The sequence below is a fragment of the Giraffa tippelskirchi genome, chromosome 11 (assembly GCF_054371585.1).
Source record: "Giraffa tippelskirchi isolate mGirTip1 chromosome 11, T2T-mGirTip1v1.2.pri, whole genome shotgun sequence".
Classification (NCBI taxonomy): Eukaryota; Metazoa; Chordata; class Mammalia; order Artiodactyla; family Giraffidae; genus Giraffa; species Giraffa tippelskirchi.
In genome coordinates, this window is record NC_137285.1 from 119,555,811 (window position 1) to 119,577,948 (window position 22,138).

At 39.4% G+C, this 22,138-nt stretch overlaps 2 protein-coding genes across 10 annotated transcripts in view; both read right to left on the minus strand.

Annotated features, from left to right (window-relative positions):
* Nucleotides 1–1,569: 1,569 nt before the first annotated feature.
* RBMXL2 (RBMX like 2) lies at nucleotides 1,570–5,855 on the minus strand. Its single transcript, XM_081540902.1, has one exon. It carries the CDS (start codon nucleotides 3,013–3,015, stop codon nucleotides 1,828–1,830), a length of 1,188 nt encoding a protein of 395 aa, XP_081397028.1. The 5' UTR covers nucleotides 3,016–5,855; the 3' UTR covers nucleotides 1,570–1,827.
* Nucleotides 5,856–15,899: 10,044 nt separating this feature from the next.
* NLRP14 (NLR family pyrin domain containing 14) overlaps nucleotides 15,900–22,138 on the minus strand; it is a 60,739-nt gene continuing 54,500 nt past the window's right edge. For all 9 annotated transcript variants that reach the window (XM_081540839.1, XM_081540838.1, XM_081540841.1 and 6 more), the window contains 2 exons: nucleotides 16,992–17,162; nucleotides 15,900–16,270 (listed from right to left, as the gene is read on the minus strand). In XM_081540839.1, coding sequence (XP_081396965.1) covers nucleotides 16,135–16,270; nucleotides 16,992–17,162 — 307 coding nt within the window. In that variant the 3' untranslated portion in view covers nucleotides 15,900–16,134. The remainder of the gene's footprint in view (nucleotides 16,271–16,991; nucleotides 17,163–22,138) is intronic.

Sequence of the window (22,138 nt, forward strand, 5' to 3'; positions counted from 1 at the left end):
TTGGTAGTAAAAGGGAGCTATTTTTTTTCAGTTTTGTGGTTGATTGGCCAAATCTTTTATTTAGTATTCCATCGCTGATCAACACAAACATATTGTATTACTGGAAAAGAGGGGATGGGAGCTGTGTGGGGAAAAAAATCATGTTGTAATTTCACTTGAAGTTGTATTGACTTTCCAAATCAATTTGGCAAGGTTGAGAATAGTTATGATAAAGCCTTCCCAACCATGACATAGCATGAATCTCATTTAGACTTCTTTTACGTCCTTAAATAAAAATTAACATTTTTTCCATAAAGGTCTTACACATCTTTGCCAGATTAATTCCTGGATCTTTTTTTAATTGAGCTACTAGTTGCCTTTGATCTTCTGGGCCATTACCACAGCCTTTCCTTTAACTCACTCACTTTATTATTTACTCAGATAATCATGCTTTTAGAATCATGTATGTTATATTCAGATCTCTTTAAGTACTTTTTGTTGTTGTTCATGTGTTCATCTGCTTCTCCAGCAATTATTACACTGAACATGGCTCCTAATATTTTGACCCGATTCTTCACTTGGCCATTACAGACCTTTGACTGCACAATTACCTTTCTTTCAGATAAACAGAGAAATTCCATAGGAGCTGAATGTAAAAGATGTTTCTTACCCTGCATTTGGGGCAAAACAAAGAAGACTCTCATATCCTTCGTGAGCCACTTTGGAGCAAGCCTCTAAAATCTGTGTTCAAGCCCTTCTCCCCACCATAAATGTATGGACCACTCAACTCATATCTGCCTTTTGTGGACAGGAAGACCCAAGTGCCTCATAATAGACTGAGTTCCTCAGATGTTGAAATGCCAAGCTCTCAGGGGCTCTCTAAGTTTCTGAGCTCTAATGATGCTTACTTTTGATTCTTCCACCCCTAGTGGGGAGAAGTCCAATTCTCCAATTTCCTAGAGCCAAGGGGCAGTAGGTTGCCGTTAGGAATAGAAGCCATTTGGATTTCCAAATCCACCAACGGTACATTTTCGATTTGTTTCTTAAAAATTTGGTGGTGAAAATGAATGGTATTGATTTTAAGAGGGGTGGTTTGCAGCTTTGTGGTTGGTTGGCCAAATCTTTAATATAGTATTCCATCCTAGTTCAACACAAGAGTGGTATTTTGGGGAGCAAGGTAATAGGAAATTCTGCAGATTTCAAAGTATGAAAAAAGGCAAAATATGCCCAGCAATTTCCACTTTTTTTTAAGACTTACTTATGAATAGACTTTTCTTTCTTTATATATACTGATCTAAGCAGTTTCTGTTGTTGCTGTCAGTTGTTCGCTTTTTAATACAGGTAACACTGAGATTTAGTTTGAAAAACAACCTTGAAATCTCAGTAGTAGCACACATCAATCCCTCCCATTCAACCCCCCCACCGCCCCAATCTAGTTGGATTGAATGGAAAGAATGATCCAATTTTCCATCTTAGGTGAGCAGATCTTTGTAAAAGATCTTAGAACTTTCAGCCTCATTTATCAGGAAAACTTAGAAGTAAGGAAGCCTTTAGAAGAATTTCTACTTGGAAATATAAGAAGACTAGTAAGCAGGTTCAAATCGTATGCTTTTAAATGAGCTTGTTGAAAGAAACGTTAACAATTCCAAAACGAAATCAAAACGAGTTTAAACTTTTTCCTCTCAAATGCACACACAAAAATAACCATGGAGAAGAAGTTAACAGGAAATTCTTAAAAAGCGAAAAACAATTCTTCCTTGCACTAGTCCTTGGGTAGTTACCACAGAACAGGCTCTTCTTCTCTGGAGCTTCTTTGAAACCTGGTTTTGGTCCCAAGGTCTGTTGGTCTTAGTATCTGCTCCGGCCTCCTCCTCTCTCCGTGCGGCTCCCCAGGCGGCCTCCACCTCGGGGGACCCTGCGGCCCGACCGGCTGTAAGACTCGCGCGGGGGTGGGCACCCCCTCTCCACGGACTGCGGCAGCCCGCGATCCGCTCTGCCTACCCGGTCGCGGCCCCCCGAGTAGCGCTCGCTGCGGCCCCCAGCATAACCGTCGCGGCCGCCGCCATAGGCGTCGGGCGAGCAGCCGCGGTACTCCTCGTAGCGGCCGCCGCCGCCGCCACCGTAAGATGGCGGGGGCCCACGCGCGGGGGCGGCGCTGCGCGGGTCCCCGTAGCTCTCGAAGGGGTCTCGGTAGGAGCCTCCGCTCGGGTGATCCGCGTAGTCGCGGTCGCGCCCTCCGTAGCCGTCTCGGTCGCCGTAGCCTCTCGATGGACACTCATCCCGGGCGCTGGAGTGGCCGTAGTCGCGGTAGGTATACTCTCTGGGCGAGGGGGCAAAATCTCGGGGGTCGCGGGCGCTCGGGTAGTCGCGGCTGGAATAGCTGTCTCGGGGAGAGTAGCCCCCCTCCCGGGAACCCAAGTAGGGATCCCGGCGCGGGGGCGGCGGCTCCCGGCGCGGCGGGCCCTCATAGCCGTCTCGCCCTCTCGCGGCCGAGGCCCGCCCGCGCATTCCACCACCGCCGCCGCTGCGAGCCGGGCCCGACGGCGCGGCCCTCTTGGGGGGAGGGCCGGCCCTCCGCGGTGGCGGCGGCCCGCGCTTCATGGGGAGAGGGGCCCGGGAAGGCCGCAGGTCGAAGTCGCCCGCGTAGCCGCCGTCATCCGCAGGCTCTCCGCGGGACGGGGGACGCCGCGGACCGCCGCCGCGGGCCCCGCGCAGGCCCCTCGAGCGGCCCCGGCTGCGGGACAGGGGCGGGCCCCGCCGGCCGCTCTCGAAGGCCGGTTTGGTGGCCTGGGCCACCTTGATGGCCTTACCATCCAGGGACTTGCCGTTCATGTCTCTCACGGCGGCCTTGGCGTCTGCCGGACTTTCGAAGGTGACGAACGCGAAGCCCCTGGACTTGTTGGTTTCTCGATCTTTCATCAACAGCACCTCGGAGATGCGGCCATACTTGCCAAGCGCAGCCTCGAGGGATTTCTCATCAGTGTCGAGGTTGAGGCCTCCAATGAAGAGCTTCCCCGGGCGATCCGCTTCCACCATGTCTGCCGGTCGGGTGGTCGGTCGGTCGGTCAGTGGCGGCGTGTGGCGAAGGCGAGCAGTCGTCGTGCCTTCTGAGCCCGCTGGTCGAGGGCGGCTCCTACTGGTCGGGCGGCGCGTTGTCGCGAAACACCGGAACTGCAGTTCTCGCCCCCCCCCCCCGCCCCCGCTGCGCAGGCGGAACGCTCCGGTTTGTGCCTCTCTGATCTGGTTCCCTCAGCCCGCTCGACTCTTGCTGGTTGTGATTGGTTGGTTGTGATTGGTTGGTGGTACCGGGACCGTAGTCCCGCCGACGTCGAGGAAGGTTGACGGTTTTGTAACTTTTCTTTACAGTCGTTAAACTTCTGCTGATTAACCTATCCTTGGCTTAAATTCTTTTGATTCACTCCTGAAAGCTCGGCTGTAAAATGAAAAGCCGTTAGGTTGAAACAAAAAATGTTCCCCATTGTTCTTAATGAGAAGAATTTTAATGCATTCCAATCCAAGTTACCCAAACCACATTCAAACGGAAAAATTAACCGAAAAATGGAATAAGAACAATTTTAAAGTTTTTAAATGAATTTTGTACGTAAAATGTATTAAGAATAAGATATTTTGCATTGCCAAGGGGGAAAAGAGAACTTGGGAAGTGGAAGTTTCCCTGGTAGAATAGGAAGGAGAGGGAGTCATTCTTTGGATGCACCATCTTTCCCTTCTCCATTTCCTTCCGTTTTTCAGCCTTCAAAGGACTCGTAGTTGTGTAGTATTGAAACTGTCCACAGAAAGTCACCTCAGGGACAAAGTAAAGGCAAATGTGAAAGCACGTAGACGCCTGTCCAAGTAGCACCTAAGCAAGCATAGAACACTAGAGGCTTCACCTCTTAATCTTGAGAGAAGAAGCACACCTCAGGAAAACAAAACATTCTGGGTTCATTCAAATTACACAATTCAAATTTGTTCCTTATGATACTCTCTGAATGGAAGTAAGTGGGAAGAGTAATTATTAGTGAACTCTCTTTACCTGAGAGTAAATGGTCTAAATCCTTTTTTTTTTTTTTTTTTTTACTATATTGACTCTGTGTGTGAATGCTACATTTATTGCAATAGCATATAATCTTGAAAAGGATAGTAAAGGGCATTTTTATGATGCTTCTGATTTTAATAAGGGCTCTTCTAAGGTTTTGAGATTTTCTTTAGCATCCATGTATGGAAGTGAAAGTTCAAATGCATCATATCAGTTTAACAATTTTTTATTATTTAATGTTAATACATAATTTTAGTATATTCACTATTAATATATTTCTGAAGTAAACTTACCTGTTTGGGATGTATTAGTTTTTAAATACATTAACGAATTTTGTTTGTTCATGCTTAGAAATTTTACATTTCCAAGCATAAAGGGTCTTAGCCAATAATTTTCTCTCCCATACCTAGCTAAGTAGATTTTTGCCCAAATTTCTCTTAGTTTTTCAGTCTAGTTAGATTTTTAAAAATTTCTTCTTGACTTAGTTTTTGTAAGATACACTTTTTTCTAAAGTTACCATTTTTGTTCAACTTGAAAATTTATTTTTTCAACAGCCATGTCCTGTTTTGCTTCTCTCTTTTATGTGATCACTCTTGCCAGAAGTTTATCTTTTGAAAGAACTAGCCTTTTTCTTGCTCATCCTCTCTTGATTTTATTTGCTGCTATTGTCTTTTCTACCTTCTTTCCATATTCTTTGGATTTGCAATCTGTATTAGTTTACTTCCAGATTTTTAGATAAGGTACTTAGTGCATTAAGAGTTTTTAAAAAATATTTCTTCTAATTGTTGTATCTAAGTTTAAATTTTATTCTCTACTACTAGTTAGCAGCATGCCCTGAGCTGTGATACATGGTATTTTCATTGTTGTTCAATTCGTAACATTTTCTCGTTTTCATTATTTCTTGACTCATGAATTATAAAGAATATGTTTTTAAAATTTACAAACATATGGATATTTTTGGTATTATTTTTAACATGTTCTATGTGATATCCATACATTGGTGTTGGCTGAAACTTGCATGAGTGGCTGTGTGTGTCTAATAGCTTGAGAGGAAAGTATATTCTCTAAATATTAAGGTCCAATTCTTTCCTTGTATAGTGATGTTCAAGTCTTCCTTATTCTAACTTACTTTTTATTTGATAGCGTTGTCAATCTCTGAGAATTGTTTTAAAATCCCATAATTGTAGATTTGTTTATTTCTCTTTATGTTTGTGTCACTTTGCCTCAAGTAATTTAAAGTTATATTCTTGAGTACATAAAGATTGAGAATTGCTATGTGTTTCTGGTGAATGACTTCATTATGTAATGATCCTCATTATTCATATCTTTTAATTTGTTTTGTCTGATACTTAATGTAGCTCAATATTTTTCAAATTTTTTTTTTCTGTCAGCTTATTGTGTGTTGTCTCTTAACCATTTCTTTCTTGCCTCTTTGTTCCATCCTTCTTGCCCTCTCTTGTATCACAATTTCATTTTATTCCTTTCTTTTTTCTCTAATAATACGAAAGAAGTTATGTCTTCTATTTCTGTTCTTAGAATGATTACGTTTAATGTTTTTATTGAGGGCTAACTTATAAACACAAAATTTACAAGTTTACTTATAAAATCTTAAATTTAATGCTTGATTAATTTTATATATGTGTACATCCATGTAAACATGGATGACGTATATCGAGATTTATAATATATTGGTCTCCATAATGGTTGGTCACCCCTAATGCTTCCCTCCTGCCTTTCAAAACAATACCTTCCTCTCAGAGATAACCAGTTTCCTGACATATCAACCATAATTTAATTTTGATTATTTTTAGACTTTACATAAATGGAATAAAAATGGAATGAACTTGTCTGTGTCTGGCTTATGGCACTCAGTATATTTTTGAAATTCATCCATGTATTGCACAAACCAGTAGTTGTCTGCACTTTTGTTAGATTTTTTTAGTCACTGTATGACTATACTGATTTGATTTTTTCCATTTTTCTGTTTATTGACACAGGGGCTTACTGAGGAGTGATTCCTATTTTCTCCCAGTCTCACAATGCCCTTTCCGCATATAATCAGTCCCTGATCCCACAACACATCCAGAACCCATTCGCTTAACTATTTACGCACTGCTATCACCTTCATACAAACTATCTAGGTCCTTTGGACATTTTAAAATGTCAAGTGGTCCCAAGGGTCTGTCTGGGACTCCTTCACAAGAGAGCCTCAAGCTCTTTGTCAAGTATCAAAACCCACTGGTGATCCATAACTGGAGCTGCAATTAGACTGAGAGAATATAGAAATGTAGGGTTGATAGAATTTAAGAGGAGGTTTGGATGAGAAATGGAATTTTTAAACAGGCTTTACATTAAGTGATTGGGTCTCTTTGTCTCTTTTATCTGAATGGATTATGTGGATGGAAATTATATCTGACTGAGGAATGTTTCCCCTACCTAGTACTGTAAATTGCCCTTCAAGAAGTATCAATCAGACGTGCTAAATGGGAGCAAACAAGATCGCCTGAGCCCAAGTGATGTGACCAATAAGAGATTACTTTCCAAAATATACAAATAATTCATACAGCTTAATAGGAATAAATATATATGTATATATATATGTGTGTGTATATATACATACACACACATACATACAGAAGACCTAAAAAGACATTTCTCCAAAGAAGAAATACAGGTGTCCAACAGGCACATGAAAAGATGCTCAACATCACTAATTATTAGAGAAATGCAAATAAAAACTCTCATTAGGTCCCACCTCACCTCAGAAGAATGGCCATCTTCAAAAATTCTACAAATAATAAATGCTGGAGAGGATGTGAAGAAAAGGGAACCCTCCTACCTTGTTGGTGGGAATATAAGTTGGTGCAGCCACTACAGAGAACAGTATAGAGGTTCCTTACTAAACTAAAAAGAATTACCATATGATCCAGCCATCCCACTCCTGGGCATATATCCAGAGAAAACTCTAATTCAAAAAGATACACGGACCCCGATATTCACAGCAGCACTATTTACAATAGCCAAGACATGGAGGCAATCTAAATGTCCATCAACAGATGAATATGTATATAATGGAATACTGCTGCTGCTGCTGCTGCTGCTAAGTCGCTTCAGTCGTGTCCGACTCTGTGCGACCCCGTAGACGGCAGCCCATCAGGCTCCACCGTCCCTGGGATTCTCCAGGCAAGAATACTGGAGTGGATTGCCATTTCCTTCTCCAGTGCATGAAAGGGAAAAGTGAAAGTGAAGTCGCTCAGTCGTGTCCAACTCTTAGCGACCCCATGGACTGTAGCCTACCAGGCTCCTCCGTCCATGGGATTTTCCAGGCAAGAGTACTGGAGTGGGGTGCCATTGCCTTCTCCGAATGGAATACTACTCCACCATAAAAAGAATGAAATGCCATTTGCAACAACATGAATGAACCTAGGGATTATAATACTAAGTGAAGTCAATCAGAGAAGTACAAATATCATGTTATCTATGTGAAATCTAAAAAATTATACAAGTGAACTTATTTACATAGAAAACAAATATATGGTTACCAAAGGGGAAGGAGTAGATTAGGGATACATTTGGAATTTGGGATTAATATATACATACTGCTATATATAAAATACTGTAGATTGATAACAGGGGCCTACTGTACAGTCAGGGAACCGTATTCAGTATCTTGTACTAACTTATAATGGGAAAGAATCTGAAAAACAATATATTATGTGTTTGTCACCTTGCTGTACACCTGACAATAACATAGCACTGTAAATTAACTATACTTCAGTTAAAAAATGCTTTTAAGATTGCCCACCCAGTATAGAATAAAACCTTGTGTGCTGGTATAAGTGAGTTCTCTGTACCATAGACTGATGTGGAGTGTAAACTGGAGCTTATAGCAAAAGCCTATGAACACCACACAGTAATGACTAGGACTTTGGACTAGAAAATTTCCATTTGAGGGGCAGTTACTAGCTTGCTCTTGGACATTAATTGAAATTGTCCTTATGACTGAAGGACATAAAATAATCTTACCACCTTGTATGCATTAGTATGGTTACTATCAAAAAATAAACAAACAAAAAACAAATATTGGGGAGGATGTGGAAAAATTGGAACACTTGTGCACTAGTGGTGGGAATGTAAAATGGTGCAGCCCACTATGGGAAACAGTGTGGTGGCTTTTCAAAAAATTAAAAATAAAATTACTATATGATCCAGCAATCTAATTTGAGGTATGCATAAAAAAGAATTGAAAGCAGACTCTCAGATATTTTATACCCATGTTCATAGCAACATAATTCACAGTGCCAAATGGTGGAAACTACTCAAGTGTCCATTGATAGGTGGATAAACAAAATGTAGTATATATGTGCAGTGTAATATTATTCAGACTTAGAAGATGAGGACACCTGCTACAATATGCATGAACCTGGAGGACATTATGCTAAGAAAATTAAGCCAGTCACAAAAAAGAAAAATACTGTATGATGATTCCACTTACAAAAGGTATCCTAAAATGGTCAAGTTCATAGAAACAGAAAGTGGAGAAGTGGTTGCCAGAGGTTGGAGGGAATGAGAAATGAGGAGCTATAGTTTAATTGGTATAGAATTTCAGTTCTGCCTGATGAAACATATCTAGGGATTTGTTACAGAACTATGTGAATATACTTAACACTACTGAACTGTACATTTAAAAATGATTAAGATGGTAAGCATCATGTTACATGTATTTAACCACAACTAAAAAATTTGTAAATAAAAAATATAATAATCTTAAAGCCTGAAGTATCAGTGATGTCTTGGGTAAGGTCAGAGAAGCATGCTAGGGGGAAGACTGCCTAGAAAAGTTCCATAATAAAATGGAAATGTTTGTATAGGTATACGCTGTTGGGAAATGCAGAGAGCTACTCAGTGGATTCACAAGCAGGTGGACTCTTTCTCCCAGGACTGACTTTGAAAATGCATGAGGAGCTGTCAGAATCTATTCTATGAACAGTGCCCTGTAAAGTTTTTCAACTGATCAACAAAGAATTGATTGGTTTATTGATGGCAATTCCAAGGTGAATGGATAGCATCCTGTTTGGAAGATTATCATTGAGTTTATAGAAGGTAAAAACCAATCAGTTCAACAGGACTTCTTGCTCCTCCTTTTGAGTAGGAGTCCAATGTAATAATGAAAAAAAAAAAAATTTGGTGAGCTGAATTATATGCTATTTTCCTAGCAATGACTGAAGAAATGAACAGTGATAGAAAGTCCCTATGTTTGAGCTTTTACTGACTCCTAGGTAATGGCCTGGTCTTAAGTGAATGGAAAGTTGGCCTATTAAAGAGATGCCTGTATGAGGCATGGCTGTATTGAAATTGCTACGAGAATTCAATGGCTGCATTATAGTAGATATGGTGATGCCCATAGGAAGAACCAACTTGCAGGTTCACAAGGTGGTTGGAACTGACCAGTGGATACCCTGGTGTGCTTGCTTGAGGACGACACCTGGGTGCATAAAATGAATGGACATTAAGAGACTACAGCAATACAGAGATGGACCCAGTCTAGACATATTCCTCTTGCACCTCTGAAGCACAAAATATCACTAAGAACTACTTTGTTTGCCAACCAAATAGAGCCTGCAGCTGGATATGTTGTAGATACCTCAAAGGCGAAAAGACCATGAACATAGTGGCAAGTGAGTCAGATGCTGGTATCTAATGGGTCTTGATGAGAATAGATCCTGATTCTGATACAGACTTTGTTTACTCAGTGGTAGATGTAAATGCTCAGAGTACTATAAAAGAACAGTAACAGAAAATATTACACCAGTTTGGATCTGACACAGACTTTGTTTACTCAGTGGTAGATGTAAATGCTCAGAGTACTATAAAAGAACAGTAACAGAAAATATTACACCAGTTTGGATCACAGAGTGACATTTCTTCAGACCAAGGTATGTACTTTATAGCCCATAATGAAAAAAGATGGGCAGAGATATCCTGCTCAGAGTAATAGTTTGATAGAGAATTGTAATGGGGAATTAAAGCATCATTGTCTGAGGGTAGATACGGGCATGAAGAGCTGGTTTATACACCTTCATGAGTGTGTGCTCACACTCAACATGAGCAGGGCTAAGGGAGTATCCTGACTAGAGTCTCCCCTTCCCCCACTGCCTGGTGGATCTGGGGTGGAGGAGGATGCTAGTATGACTCTGTGGTTTAGTCAGTCCTGCCCACGTAGTGAAACCCCATCTAGAAACCCTACACAGGGTTCAGGGAACTTCTGGGTTGGTGAACACATGGATGTGCTGGGAGGATCGTGCACTTGGAAGGGGCATGGAATCTCTGTGCATTCACTACCACCCCCCTCCCTCGAACTTGCTCTTTATACCTCTTCATCTGGCTGTTCACTTGCATCATTTATAATACTCTGGAACCTAAGTATAGCACTTTCCTTAGTCCTGTCAGTCATACTAATGAATTACAGAACCAGGGGGATTGTGAATATTTGGAGAGGGGTTGTCTTTTAATGTTCCCTTTAATCTACATTTATATTATTTCAATGAATGATAATAAGTGTCCACTTTGGAGGATTTCATTTCTTTAGGAAAATGGCTTCACAGACTGGGACCTCAGCGTTAATTATGAGTGGTGAAACTGACCAAGCAGACAAAAGATCTGGGAACTAAAAGGAGTAATGCAAGAGGTCGCTGCCTCAAAGCGCTGTCCGGGCTTCTGCTTTCTCTGGTATGAAGACCAGAGTTGGGGTCCCTTCCAGGCATGCCCCTACCAGCGCCCCGCCCCGTACATAGTTCTGACAGCACGAGTTAGGGACGAAGGCTGGCAGCCGCTGAGTTCCTGGACCTGAGAAACCCTGCGCTCCCTGCAAGCCTGGCCAGGACCCTGTGAAAGCTAGGTCGGCAAGCAGCACAGCACAACTCTTTCCTCTGAGCTGTTTCTTCCCCTCCCACTGCGCAGGATCCACAAGTGCCCTGGAACCACTGTCCTGACCCTGCCTTCCTTCCTGGTTTCTTCAGAGGACTTAAGGGCAGATTCGCCTCACTTACAGTAACCATTCTCAAAAGCCAACTGGAAACGCAGGGCGCTAGCCTCAGGAATAGAATCTAGGCACTCCTGCCCAGATGTGAAGGCCACGATTCCAGAAGCCCCTGGGTAGTGTGCTCCCAATGGGTGTTAGCAGATATTCCCCTGCCAACAAGATCACCTACTTTACTGAGTTGCTGGGAAGTTGGGAAGGAATAGGGTAGTTTTGCCTACATTCATTTATTGAGAACCCACCATATTAAAGACACAGTGCTGTAGGCTAGCAATATTAATAGTGAACCAAAGAATCTTGATTCCCACCCTTACTGAACTTACACTGGGGTGAGATAGAGGAAAAAAAAATAAGGAAATCTTTGTCTTAGTGGTAGGAAAGAAACATGATGCAGTGTTAGGAAAAGGGAAGAGGATGGTGATAGTTAAGGTAGGGTTCAACCTGCAGGAAGAGGTGATATTTAAACTACAGTGAAGAGTGCAGACCAGAGTAGGCAGAGAGGATGAACTGCACAAAGGACCAGTGGTGAAAAACTGGGAGCATTCAATGTATTGGGAAGAAATTACAGTTGTTTAGTGAGAGGTTGGGATTAACATATACACACTACTATATATAAAATAGGTAATCAACAAGAACCTACTAAAGGAAACTTGATTCAATACTCTGTAATAACCTACATGAGAAAAGAATCTGAAAAGAATAGAGCTATGTATATGTATAACTGAATCACTTTGCTGTTCATCTGAAACTAACACATTATAAATCAACTATAATCTAATATAAAAATTTTTAAATTTTTTAATGTTTTTCATGATGGATATATAAATCCTTCTTCCTCAAATGCTTTGTTAACCAGCATCTCACTGGTTCTCTTACTAATGAATTGATAATATTCTTTGATAAGAGTTCATTTTGCATTTGTATAAGAGCCATGATTTAAAATCCTTGAAAATTATTTTACTACATCACTGGATTCTCCATGAATCAATTACAGTCTTTGGAAGACATTTAAAACTAAAGCAGGGGAATAAAAGAAATCTTTTCTCCTTGGTTGCTAAGCTGAAAGCATGTGAGCTCAAAGCTGCCTGTGACATATTTCTACTACATTTACCCATTGCCATAGCCTCAAAATATCTAAAGGAAATTTTTAAAGAATTCTAAGAAAAAAAGAAAAATTTTCCATCATATTAAAAGAGTTAAAAATATTCTCAATAATTTGTAGTTTGAGCAGCAAAAATTAGTACAAGATGATTTGAACTGAATAATTAAAAAGCTTGATTTAAGGGGTATATATATACACATATATAGTCATGGGAAAACACATTCCTTTCAAGCACATGTAGAAAATTGATTATATACTAGAACATGAATTATATATTAACTAATTTCAAAAAACGTTTTCATATAGAATACATTATCTGAACGCTATTAGGTTAAAAGCAATAACAAAAAGGTAACTTTAAAAATGCCTAAGTTTCAAAATTTATAAGCACACTTCTATATGACATGTGGGTTACAGAAAAATAAATGTGTGTAAATAAAAATATTTGGATATGAATGCTAATGAAAATAGTTCATATTCTGGATGGACTTGAAGGGTATTATGCTTAGTGAAAGAAGTCAGACAGAGAAAGATAAATATTATATGATGTCACTTATATATGCTGCTGCTGCTGCTGCTGCTAAGTCGCATCCAACTCTGCGACCCCATAGACGGCAGCACAGCAGGCTCCCCCGTCCCTGGGATTCTCCAGGCAAGAACACTGGAGTGGGGTGCCATTTCCTTCTCCAATGCGTGAAAGTGAAAAGTGAAAGTGAAGTCACTCAGTCATGTCCGACTCTTAGCGACCCCATGGACTGCAGCCTACCAGGCTCCTCCATCCATCGGATTTTCCAGGCAAGAGTACTGGAGTGGGTCGCCAGTGCCTTCTCCGACTTATATATGAAATCTAGAAAATAAAAGTAGTGAATATAACAAAAAAGAAAGAGACTCACAGATACAGAGAACAAACAAGTGGTTACCAGTAGGGAGAGAAAAGAGGGAGGGGCAATATAGGCACAGGAGATTAAGAGGTACAAACTACTATATATAAAATAAATAGGCTACAAGGATATACTGTACAACACAGGGAATATAGACAAGACTTTATAATATCTATGAATATATAAACTTTAAAAATGGTGAATTACTATGTTGTACACTTGAAACTTATATAATGTTGTAAATCAACTCTACTTCACTAGAGACTCCATGGTCAATGATGGGAATTCAATTATAATGCAAATAGAAGGAAATTTATAGTCTTAATGCTTATAATAAAAGAGAAGGTTGGAAATCAGTAAGAATCTAACTTAAGTTAGCATACTAACAAAGTAAATTCAAAGATAATAGAAATAATAAGAACTTACAATATAAATCTATAAAAAGAAAACAGACAAAATGTAAAGAATCAAATATAACATTTGTTTTGACGCCCTATTTGATTCTTTCACTATTGTATTTGACTCCTTAACTATACTATTTAAAACTGCAAACCATTCCTAACATAGAGCTCTATTTAGGATGAGGGAAGTGGTTTTCCTGATGCACAAAATTTAAGGAGATGCCAAAAAGCCCCTCAGGAATGAAGATAAATACTATTTTAGTGGAATATTTTTAAAAATAAAAATTAGTGCAAAAATATCCATGATAACCAAATATTAAAAATTTAAATAAAGATGGTGTCTGACCTGGAACTTGCACAACCAGGAGAATAAGTGCCTTTCTTGCCTCACCCTGATCCTGGCCCATGGGTTACCTGATAGCAGTGATGGCAGGCACGTGTGCAAAATGTAAACGGCATTGCTTCTAGTATACCATTAGCTCAGGGTAAACAGTCTTTATGTTATGGAAGTACCTGATCAAAAAGACTAAATTTTATTAAATGCCCTTTCAATATATATTAAGATGATTATTTGGTCTTTCTCCATCAGCCAACTAATGTCATAAATTATAAATTACTTCTAGTACTTGTCCTCCCGTACTTCTGTTACAAGTCACAATAGTCATGGTATATTTTAACTGTTAGAAATAATTTTCAAATATATTTGGTCTTTGAGTATATATTCATAAGTGACAAACAATTATAAATTTCTCTTTAGTGTTATCTTTGTAAGTTCTATTATCAAAGTTTTTCTAACTTTATAAAATGAAATGGGAAAGTTTTCTTCCTCTGTAATGCTCTGAAATTTAGTTAAAAAGACAAAAGAATTTTCCTTTATCTGAAAGTTTGCTAGACATCACCTTGATTGTAAGCAGTTTTGGGGAATTCCCTGGTTGTCCAGTGGTTAGAACTGGGCACTTTCACTGCCATGGGCCAGGGTTCAATCCCTGGTCAGGGAACTAAGATCTCACAGGTTACACAGTGCAACCAAAACAAAAAAGCAGCAGCATTTATCACTCCTTGGTTGGAGCTTTATTTGGGAAGCTTGGAAATCCTGTTGTTTATGAAGAATAAGATGCTGCTCACTGCAGCTCAGGGCTGCCCTATGAAAGGAATGCCATTTCTTTGATGTATGCTTTCTTTTCTGTGTTTATAACAGCCTGAGGCTAGCTTTCTCTAGCCAGCACAACTGTATCACTGGGAGTTAACCTCATACTGACCCTTCTCTAGGTATCATCTCTGCCAAATGTCACCTGTTATCACTGTTCTGTGTGCATGTATCAGCTCCAGGAACATTACTTGTAAATTCTCACTTGATTGCCATCTGCCCCCTTCTAACTGCCATGGTTCACTCTTGTCTCCAGCCCTGCTATGCTGACTTGGGAGCTATTATACCAGCTAAGAGACAGGGAGAAAAAGGATAAGAGTTTGTGGTAGACTACAGAAGGCCACAAATTCTCTAACACTATTCCCAACAACCAGTGACTGCCCTTGAATCGAGACTGGCTTGGACTGTTTAGATCAATGGAGTATGAGAGAATTGGCTATATGCCAGTTCTGGGCCTACCTTTTAAAAGAACTGGCAACTTCCCCTTGACTTCGCCAAGACCTGAACCTCCATTCATTACTCCACCCCTGCTGGAGAGGCCCTAAGACTGGAGGGAAGAGGGGCCCAGCCTAACCTGGCCTGCCAGCCAGCCATCCTCTGCAAGGCACCAGGCATGTGACTGAAGTCCTCTTCAGTCTTACAGAGCAGAGCAATATGACTGTCAACTAAATATCACCACAAGACTCCAGGTGATGTCATATGGAGCATAAGAAGTGCTTAACTGAGCCCTTTCTGGATTCTAATTCATTCAGTCATGAGATATAACAAAGTGGTTATTGTTTTAAGCTACTATGTTTTTGGATGGTTTGTTACTTGGCAATAAATTGCATGGCAAAACATTCTCCCACTGAAAATTTTAGTATATCATGTTTCTGCCAAAGGAAGGAATCTGTTTTTAGCTCTACAAACTCCAATAATCTTTATATCTTCGTTTATCTTCACAGTGAAAAGGCAACTCCCATTTCTATTGAGACTTGTGATTCTTAAAGAGTAAGGTACCAAAGAATTGCATGGGAAGTTATTAAACATGCCAGTGTCTGGGAACCTCACCCAGTAATCTAATTCAATAAATCTGGTATGGAACTCAGAAATCTACATTTTAAGAAAACACCAAGTAGTTTTGCCCCAACTGGTCCCAAGAACACACAGAGGGACATTGAATAAAATGTGCCACAGATGGTGAGACTGTGAAGAGAGCCATGGCAGCAGAAATGGAGAGAAAGGAAAATAAGGGGCTTTAACATAATCTTCCGTGGCCCATTCGCCAGTCTCATTTCCAGGCTTCTCACATCTGAATCCTTAAACTTTGTATTCAACTCAAACCATGTTATATTTTCCACAGAGCTTTATGGTTTCCATTTTATTATAGCCTCTTAACTCCCATGTGAAGTAGAACAGACATTTTACAGAGAAGTGACTAACCCATATCTGACAGACATCACATGCTATATGTCTAGGCACAGAGTATCTAAAGCTAAGAGCCTCCCACCCCACCTTGTCACTCTGAGGCCTTCATTTTACTTCGTTGAAGAACATCAAGTTCTTCAAATCAGAAACACCGCCACCAGGAACCATCTTCTTCCTCAAGATCATTACAGTCCTGCTTAGTGACTAGGCGTAGATTGCTACTCTCCACAGCTTCCAGCAGCTTCTGGGCTTCCTCATCAAGTGCCTCTTTGCACAACCTGAGAAGACAAGGGAACACCTCTTCTTGCCACAAAAACACCTCTCAATTTTCCCATAGCCCTTTACTTTCTCTGGAGAATTTATTTCAGGGGAAGAAAAAACCTGTCAGAGAGAGAATATTAACATGGCTGGGCAGCAGGTAGGGAAAAGCAGGTAGGGAAAAAGAGATATACTGAGAGACATAGCAGTTGAAGGAAAATAGGGTACAAAAGATAAAGGGAAAATAGATTAAGACTTTTAAAGGGTCCATCAAGAGACTTTCTCTATTCAAGCAAAATAGCTCTATTCATGATTATGAAAACAGCCAACACATACACTGTTTATTATGTGCTAGCCACTCTTCTAAACACTGCCTGTATGGACTCAGGTGATCCACGCTCACAGTAACCCTATGAGTAAATATTGTCATTTCATCAATTTTACAGACAAAGGAAACCAAAACACAGAGAATCTGGGGACTAGTACAAGTTCAAATATCTAGTAAATGGCAGGGCCAGAGTTCAAACTCAGATAGTCTGGCTCTAGAGTTCTCGGCTCTTAACTACTATGCTACATTGCATCTCTTGAAATTCACTCTTCTATGTGAGAAAAACAAATAAGGGCCTGGAAAATACCCGAGGATCCACAATCAAGTTGATGCTGAGGCTTGCCATTAATGAGTGGGTCCCTAAATGCCTCATTCCAGGAAACTTCTCCCCTGAGAAGCCAATGGAGACTTACCCTAGAACCTGTAGCTTACATTCAGTAGACCTCAAGACTTCACTTAACTTCATAATTTCTTCACACTCTAAGGTATTCAGTGTCAGGCTTATTTTTATCAGGCCTTGGTTGCTGCTAAGAGTAGAAGAGAGATCCTGACAACAGAGAGAAGTCAAACCACAGTGTTCCAACCTGCAGGGAAGAGAGACTAAAGATAAATGAACTTTATCTCATGATAGAGAGCATGCACACAAGAGATCTGTGATCTGGGAATGTAGGGTAACTCCAGAAGCTTAAAAAATGAGCACAAATAGGGTAAAGTCAAGGAATATAATATTCATTATTTCTAGATGTTTATGGCTTGAATTAATCCCTTCCTTAATCATGAATTGCAGGTTCATAATTATGGTCCAGGAATAAATAAAATGTGGAAGCACACCAAGGAAAACTGAAGCAACTGAATCCTTAGAGTTAAAAATACAGCAACATAAGTAGATTTTAGAAATATGATATTGTGTGTTAAAAGTCAAAGTATACAACACAGGGAAACAAACTAAATGTCCATGACAGAGGAATGGATAAAGAAGATGTGGTACATATATACAATGGAATATTATTCAGCCATAAAAGGAATGAAATAATGCTATTTGCAGCAATATGGATGGACCTAGAGATTATCATACTAAGTGAAGTCAGACAAACACCATATGATATCACTTATAAATAAATCTAAAATATGATACAAATGAACTTATCTATAGACTCCAGACATAGAGAACAGTCTTGCAGTTGCCAAGGGGGAGTGAAGGTGGGGAAGGGCTGGATTTGGAGTTTAGGACTAGCAGATGCAAACTATTATATATAGAATGGATAAACAACAAGGACCTACTGTATGGCACAGAAAACTATACTCAATATGCTGTGATAAACCATAATGAAAAAGAATTTTTTTAATATTTTTTAAATGTTATGTGTATATTAAAGAACTTATGGAAAACAGGTAAGGTAAATAAATGGCATCATGCCAGTTACGCAAAAAATTTTATACACCTAAAAACACCAGGGAAGCCCCCAAACAACATTACATCTCCTATAAGGTTAATACAATTCTATGGCATATTTCAAAAAAACTAGGTAAATTGCCTATAAATGGAAAAGAGACATAGTTAATGGAGATAGATTAACCAACTAATCAACCAACCAGGGCCCTTGCATAAAACAAGGACAATAAAATACCATGAACTGGATCAATGGAATAGAAAAGAGAGCCCAGAAATAAATCCACACACCTCGAGTCAATTAATCTTCAACAAAGGAGGCAAAAATATAAAATAGGGGAAAAAATGGTCTCTTCAGCAAGTGATGCTGGGAAAGTTATGACAGCTGCATGTAAATCAATGAGATTAGAACGCGCCCTCACACTATACTCAAAGATAAACTTCAAATGGCTTAAAGACTTAAATATAAGACAAGACACCATAAAACTCCTAGAAGAGATCATAGGCAAAACATTCTTTGACATAAATTGTACCAATGTTTTTTTTAGGTCAACCTCTTCAGTCAATAGAAATAAAAATAAACAAATCGGACTTAATCAAACTTACAAGCTCTTGCACAGCAAAGGAAACTATATATGTTAAAAAAAAAAAAAAGACAAGCTACAGAATGGGAGAAAATATTTGCAAATGACGTGACCAACAAGGACTTAATTTCCAAAATATACGGACAGCTCATATAACTCAAAAACAACAAAACAACCCAATCAAAAAATGGCAGAAGACCTAAATGGATGTTTCTCCAAAGACATACAGATGGACAATAGGCACCTGAAAAGATACTCAACATGGCTAATTGTTAGAGAAATGCAAGTCAAAGCTACAAGGAGGTACCACCTCACAACAGAAGAATAGCCATCATTTAAAACTCTACAAATAACAGATGCTGGAGAGAGTGTGAAGAAAAGAGAACCCTCTTACATTGTTGGTGGGAATGTAAATTACTACAGCCACTATGGAAAAGGGTAGAGAGGTTCTTCAGAAAACTAAAAATAGAATTACCATATGATCCAGCAATCCTGCTCCCAGGCATATACACAGACAAAATTATAATTTGAAAAGATACATGCACCCCTATAATAGCTCTTTTTACAATAGTCAAGACATGGAAGTAACCTAGATGCCCATCAACAGATGAATGGATAAAGACGAGGTGGTATACATATACAATGGAATACTACTCAGCGAGGGTGAAATAATGCCATTTGCAGCAACATAGATAGACCCAGAGATTATCATACTAAGTGAAGTAAGTCAAAGAGAATTACAAATACTTTCTGATATCACTTACATGTGGAATCTAAACTACGGCACAAATGAACCTATCTACGAAACAGACTCACAGACATAGAGAATAGACTTGTGGTTACCATGGGGGAGGCTGTGTGTAGGGGATGCACTGGGAGTTTGGGGTTAAAGACACAAATTATTACGTATAGAATGGATAAACAAGGTCCCACTCTATAGTACAGAGAACTATATTCAAATTCTGGGATAAACTATAATGTAAAAGAATATAAAAAGAAATACATATATGTGTATAACTGAGTCATTTTGCTGTACTGCAGAAATTGCTGCTGCTGCTGCTAAGTCGCTTCAGTCGTGTCCGACTCTGTGCGACCCCATAGACAGCCGCCCACCAGGCTCCCCGTCCCTGGGATTCTCCAGGCAAGAACACTGGAGTGGGTTGCCATTTCCTTCTCCAATGTATGAAAGTGAAAAGTGAAAGTGAAGTCGTATCCGACTCTTCATGACCCCATGGACTGCAGCCTACCAGGCTCCTCCATCCATGGGATTTTCCAGGCAAGAGTACTGCAGTAATTAACACACTGTAAATCAACTATACTTCAATAAAAATTTTTAAAAGAAAAAGAAAAAAAATATATAATACCATGGACTGATGAAGTATGTTAAACTCAGCCTTCTGGAACTGATGATCGCCCCCTACCAACTAATTTTAATTTTCACCTTCTGTTCATCTAGCTATTCAACAGTTGAATGCCTATATAGGTGCTGGGTATATAAACATGGTTTTCAGTTACTGTCTACATGAAACACATTAAATGTGGTGGGGCAACAGTCCCAATAATTATGACACAAGGTACACAAATATCACACAAAACAAACCTTATTGTAAAAGCATAAAGACATAAAAGCATTATAAGAATAAAAGCATTATGAGACATAAAACACTATCAAGAATTTATCAGGAAATAATCATTCTAAATTTGGGGTCACTAATAAAAGTCTGAAATATAGAAAATAAAAACAGAACTACAAAGTGAAATATACAGAAACTGTAACTATAGCAGAGATTTTAACATATTTTTCACAATAATAGAATTATCTGGAAAAAATCATTAAAGATACCCGATGATTTAAACAACAGAACTAACAATCTTAACCGATACAAAATACTGCAACCCACAACTCTTCATAATCTTTCCAAGTGTACTATGGAACACATACTAAAAGCTGACTATATAAGGGCCATGAAACAAATGTCAACAACTTTTTAAGCACTTTTTAAATACATGTACAGTATATTCTCAGACTACAGTGTCAGAGGTTAAATAAAGGAAGATAATAAGAAACCCTTATGTTTGAAAATTAAGTAGTACACTTTACAATAATCCATATATTGAAGAAAAAAAGTTAAATATTTTAAACTCAAAAGTAACAAAACACCACATATAATATCAAAATTTGTAGGATGAACTTAATGACTTAATGAAGTCTGTTGGAAAAGAAGGAAATATTTATGAGATAAACATCCCACTCAAGAATTTAGAAAAATAATGGTGAAATAAACTCAACAAAAATAGAAAAATAGAGTAATTAATGAAATATGACTATCTAAACACTAGATATGACTTAGAAATTAAGCAGATAATAACAGACACTTGCCAGTAAGCTTTAAATTTCAGATGAAATTGCTAATATCACTTGCCAGAAGTTGACCAGAAATTTCTGCCAAGTTCAAGGAGGAAATAATTCCAGTTCTACACAGTCATATGCTAGAACCACACTTGATTGGCTAAAATTTTAAAAATTAAGTCTGACAAAATTGACAAGAATAGAGTAACAGAAACTTACACACTGCCAGTGGTAGCATAATGGGTGTAATCCTTGCAGATATTCCCGATAGTATAGTAATTCCACTCCTAATTATTTACTGTGATAAATGTGTACACACCTGTCTTACAATCCATGTATTAAAATAGGCTTCCCAGGTGGTGCTAGTGGTAAAGAAAGTGAAATTGAAAGTTGCTCAGTCATGTCCGACTCTAAGACCCCATGGGCTATACAGTGCATGGAATTCGCCAGGCCAGAATACTGGAGTGGGTAGCCTTTGAACTCCCCTGGCAATGCAGGAGACCCAAGTTCGATTCTTGGGTCAGGAAGATCCTGTGGAGAAGGAAATGGCAACCCATTCCAGTATTCTTGCCTGGAGAATCCCATGGACAGAGGACCCTGGCGGGCTACAGTCCATGGGGTCGCAGAGTCGGACATTATTTACTGGAGATAAATGTGTAAACACCTGTCTTACAATTCATGTTTTAAAATACTCATAGCAGCACTAATCGTTAAAGAAAACAATCCAAAAGTCCACCAACAAAATAGACTGAGAGACTAAGCCTAGCACAGCACAGAAGAAACCTATAATAAACACAAACCTCAATTAAATAGAGCTGGGAGACCAGAAGGGGGAGCTGTCACACCCTGCAAAGATAGCGCAGCCCAACAAGGACTTCTTTCCCGGCAAGGACTCAGCCAGTCAAAAGCCAGACTCTCGGTTTGCTGTAGCCCCTCCAGCTTCTTTTTCCTCTCTATGAACACGTCCTCCTTTCCTTGCCATGGAGAAACTCTCACATGGCCCATCATGCTTACAGACCCCAGATTACAGTTCTCTGCAGATCTTGAATAAATCCACTTTGCCAGAGAAATATCTGGCAGTCTATTTGTTTCAGGTTAGCAATAGTTGGTGTTATGGTCATTCATTGGAATCTTTCGTAGCAATAAAAATGAGTAAAAACAGCCACATGAAACAATTAGATGATTCTTACAATCATAACATTAAGCAAAAAAAAAAAAAATCATTACACAAAAGTA

What these genes read in the sequence shown, in the direction of transcription:
- RBMXL2 (XM_081540902.1), bottom strand. Translation starts at nt 3,015, where the DNA reads ATGGTGGAAGCGGATCGCCCGGGGAAGCTCTTCATTGGAGGCCTCAAC.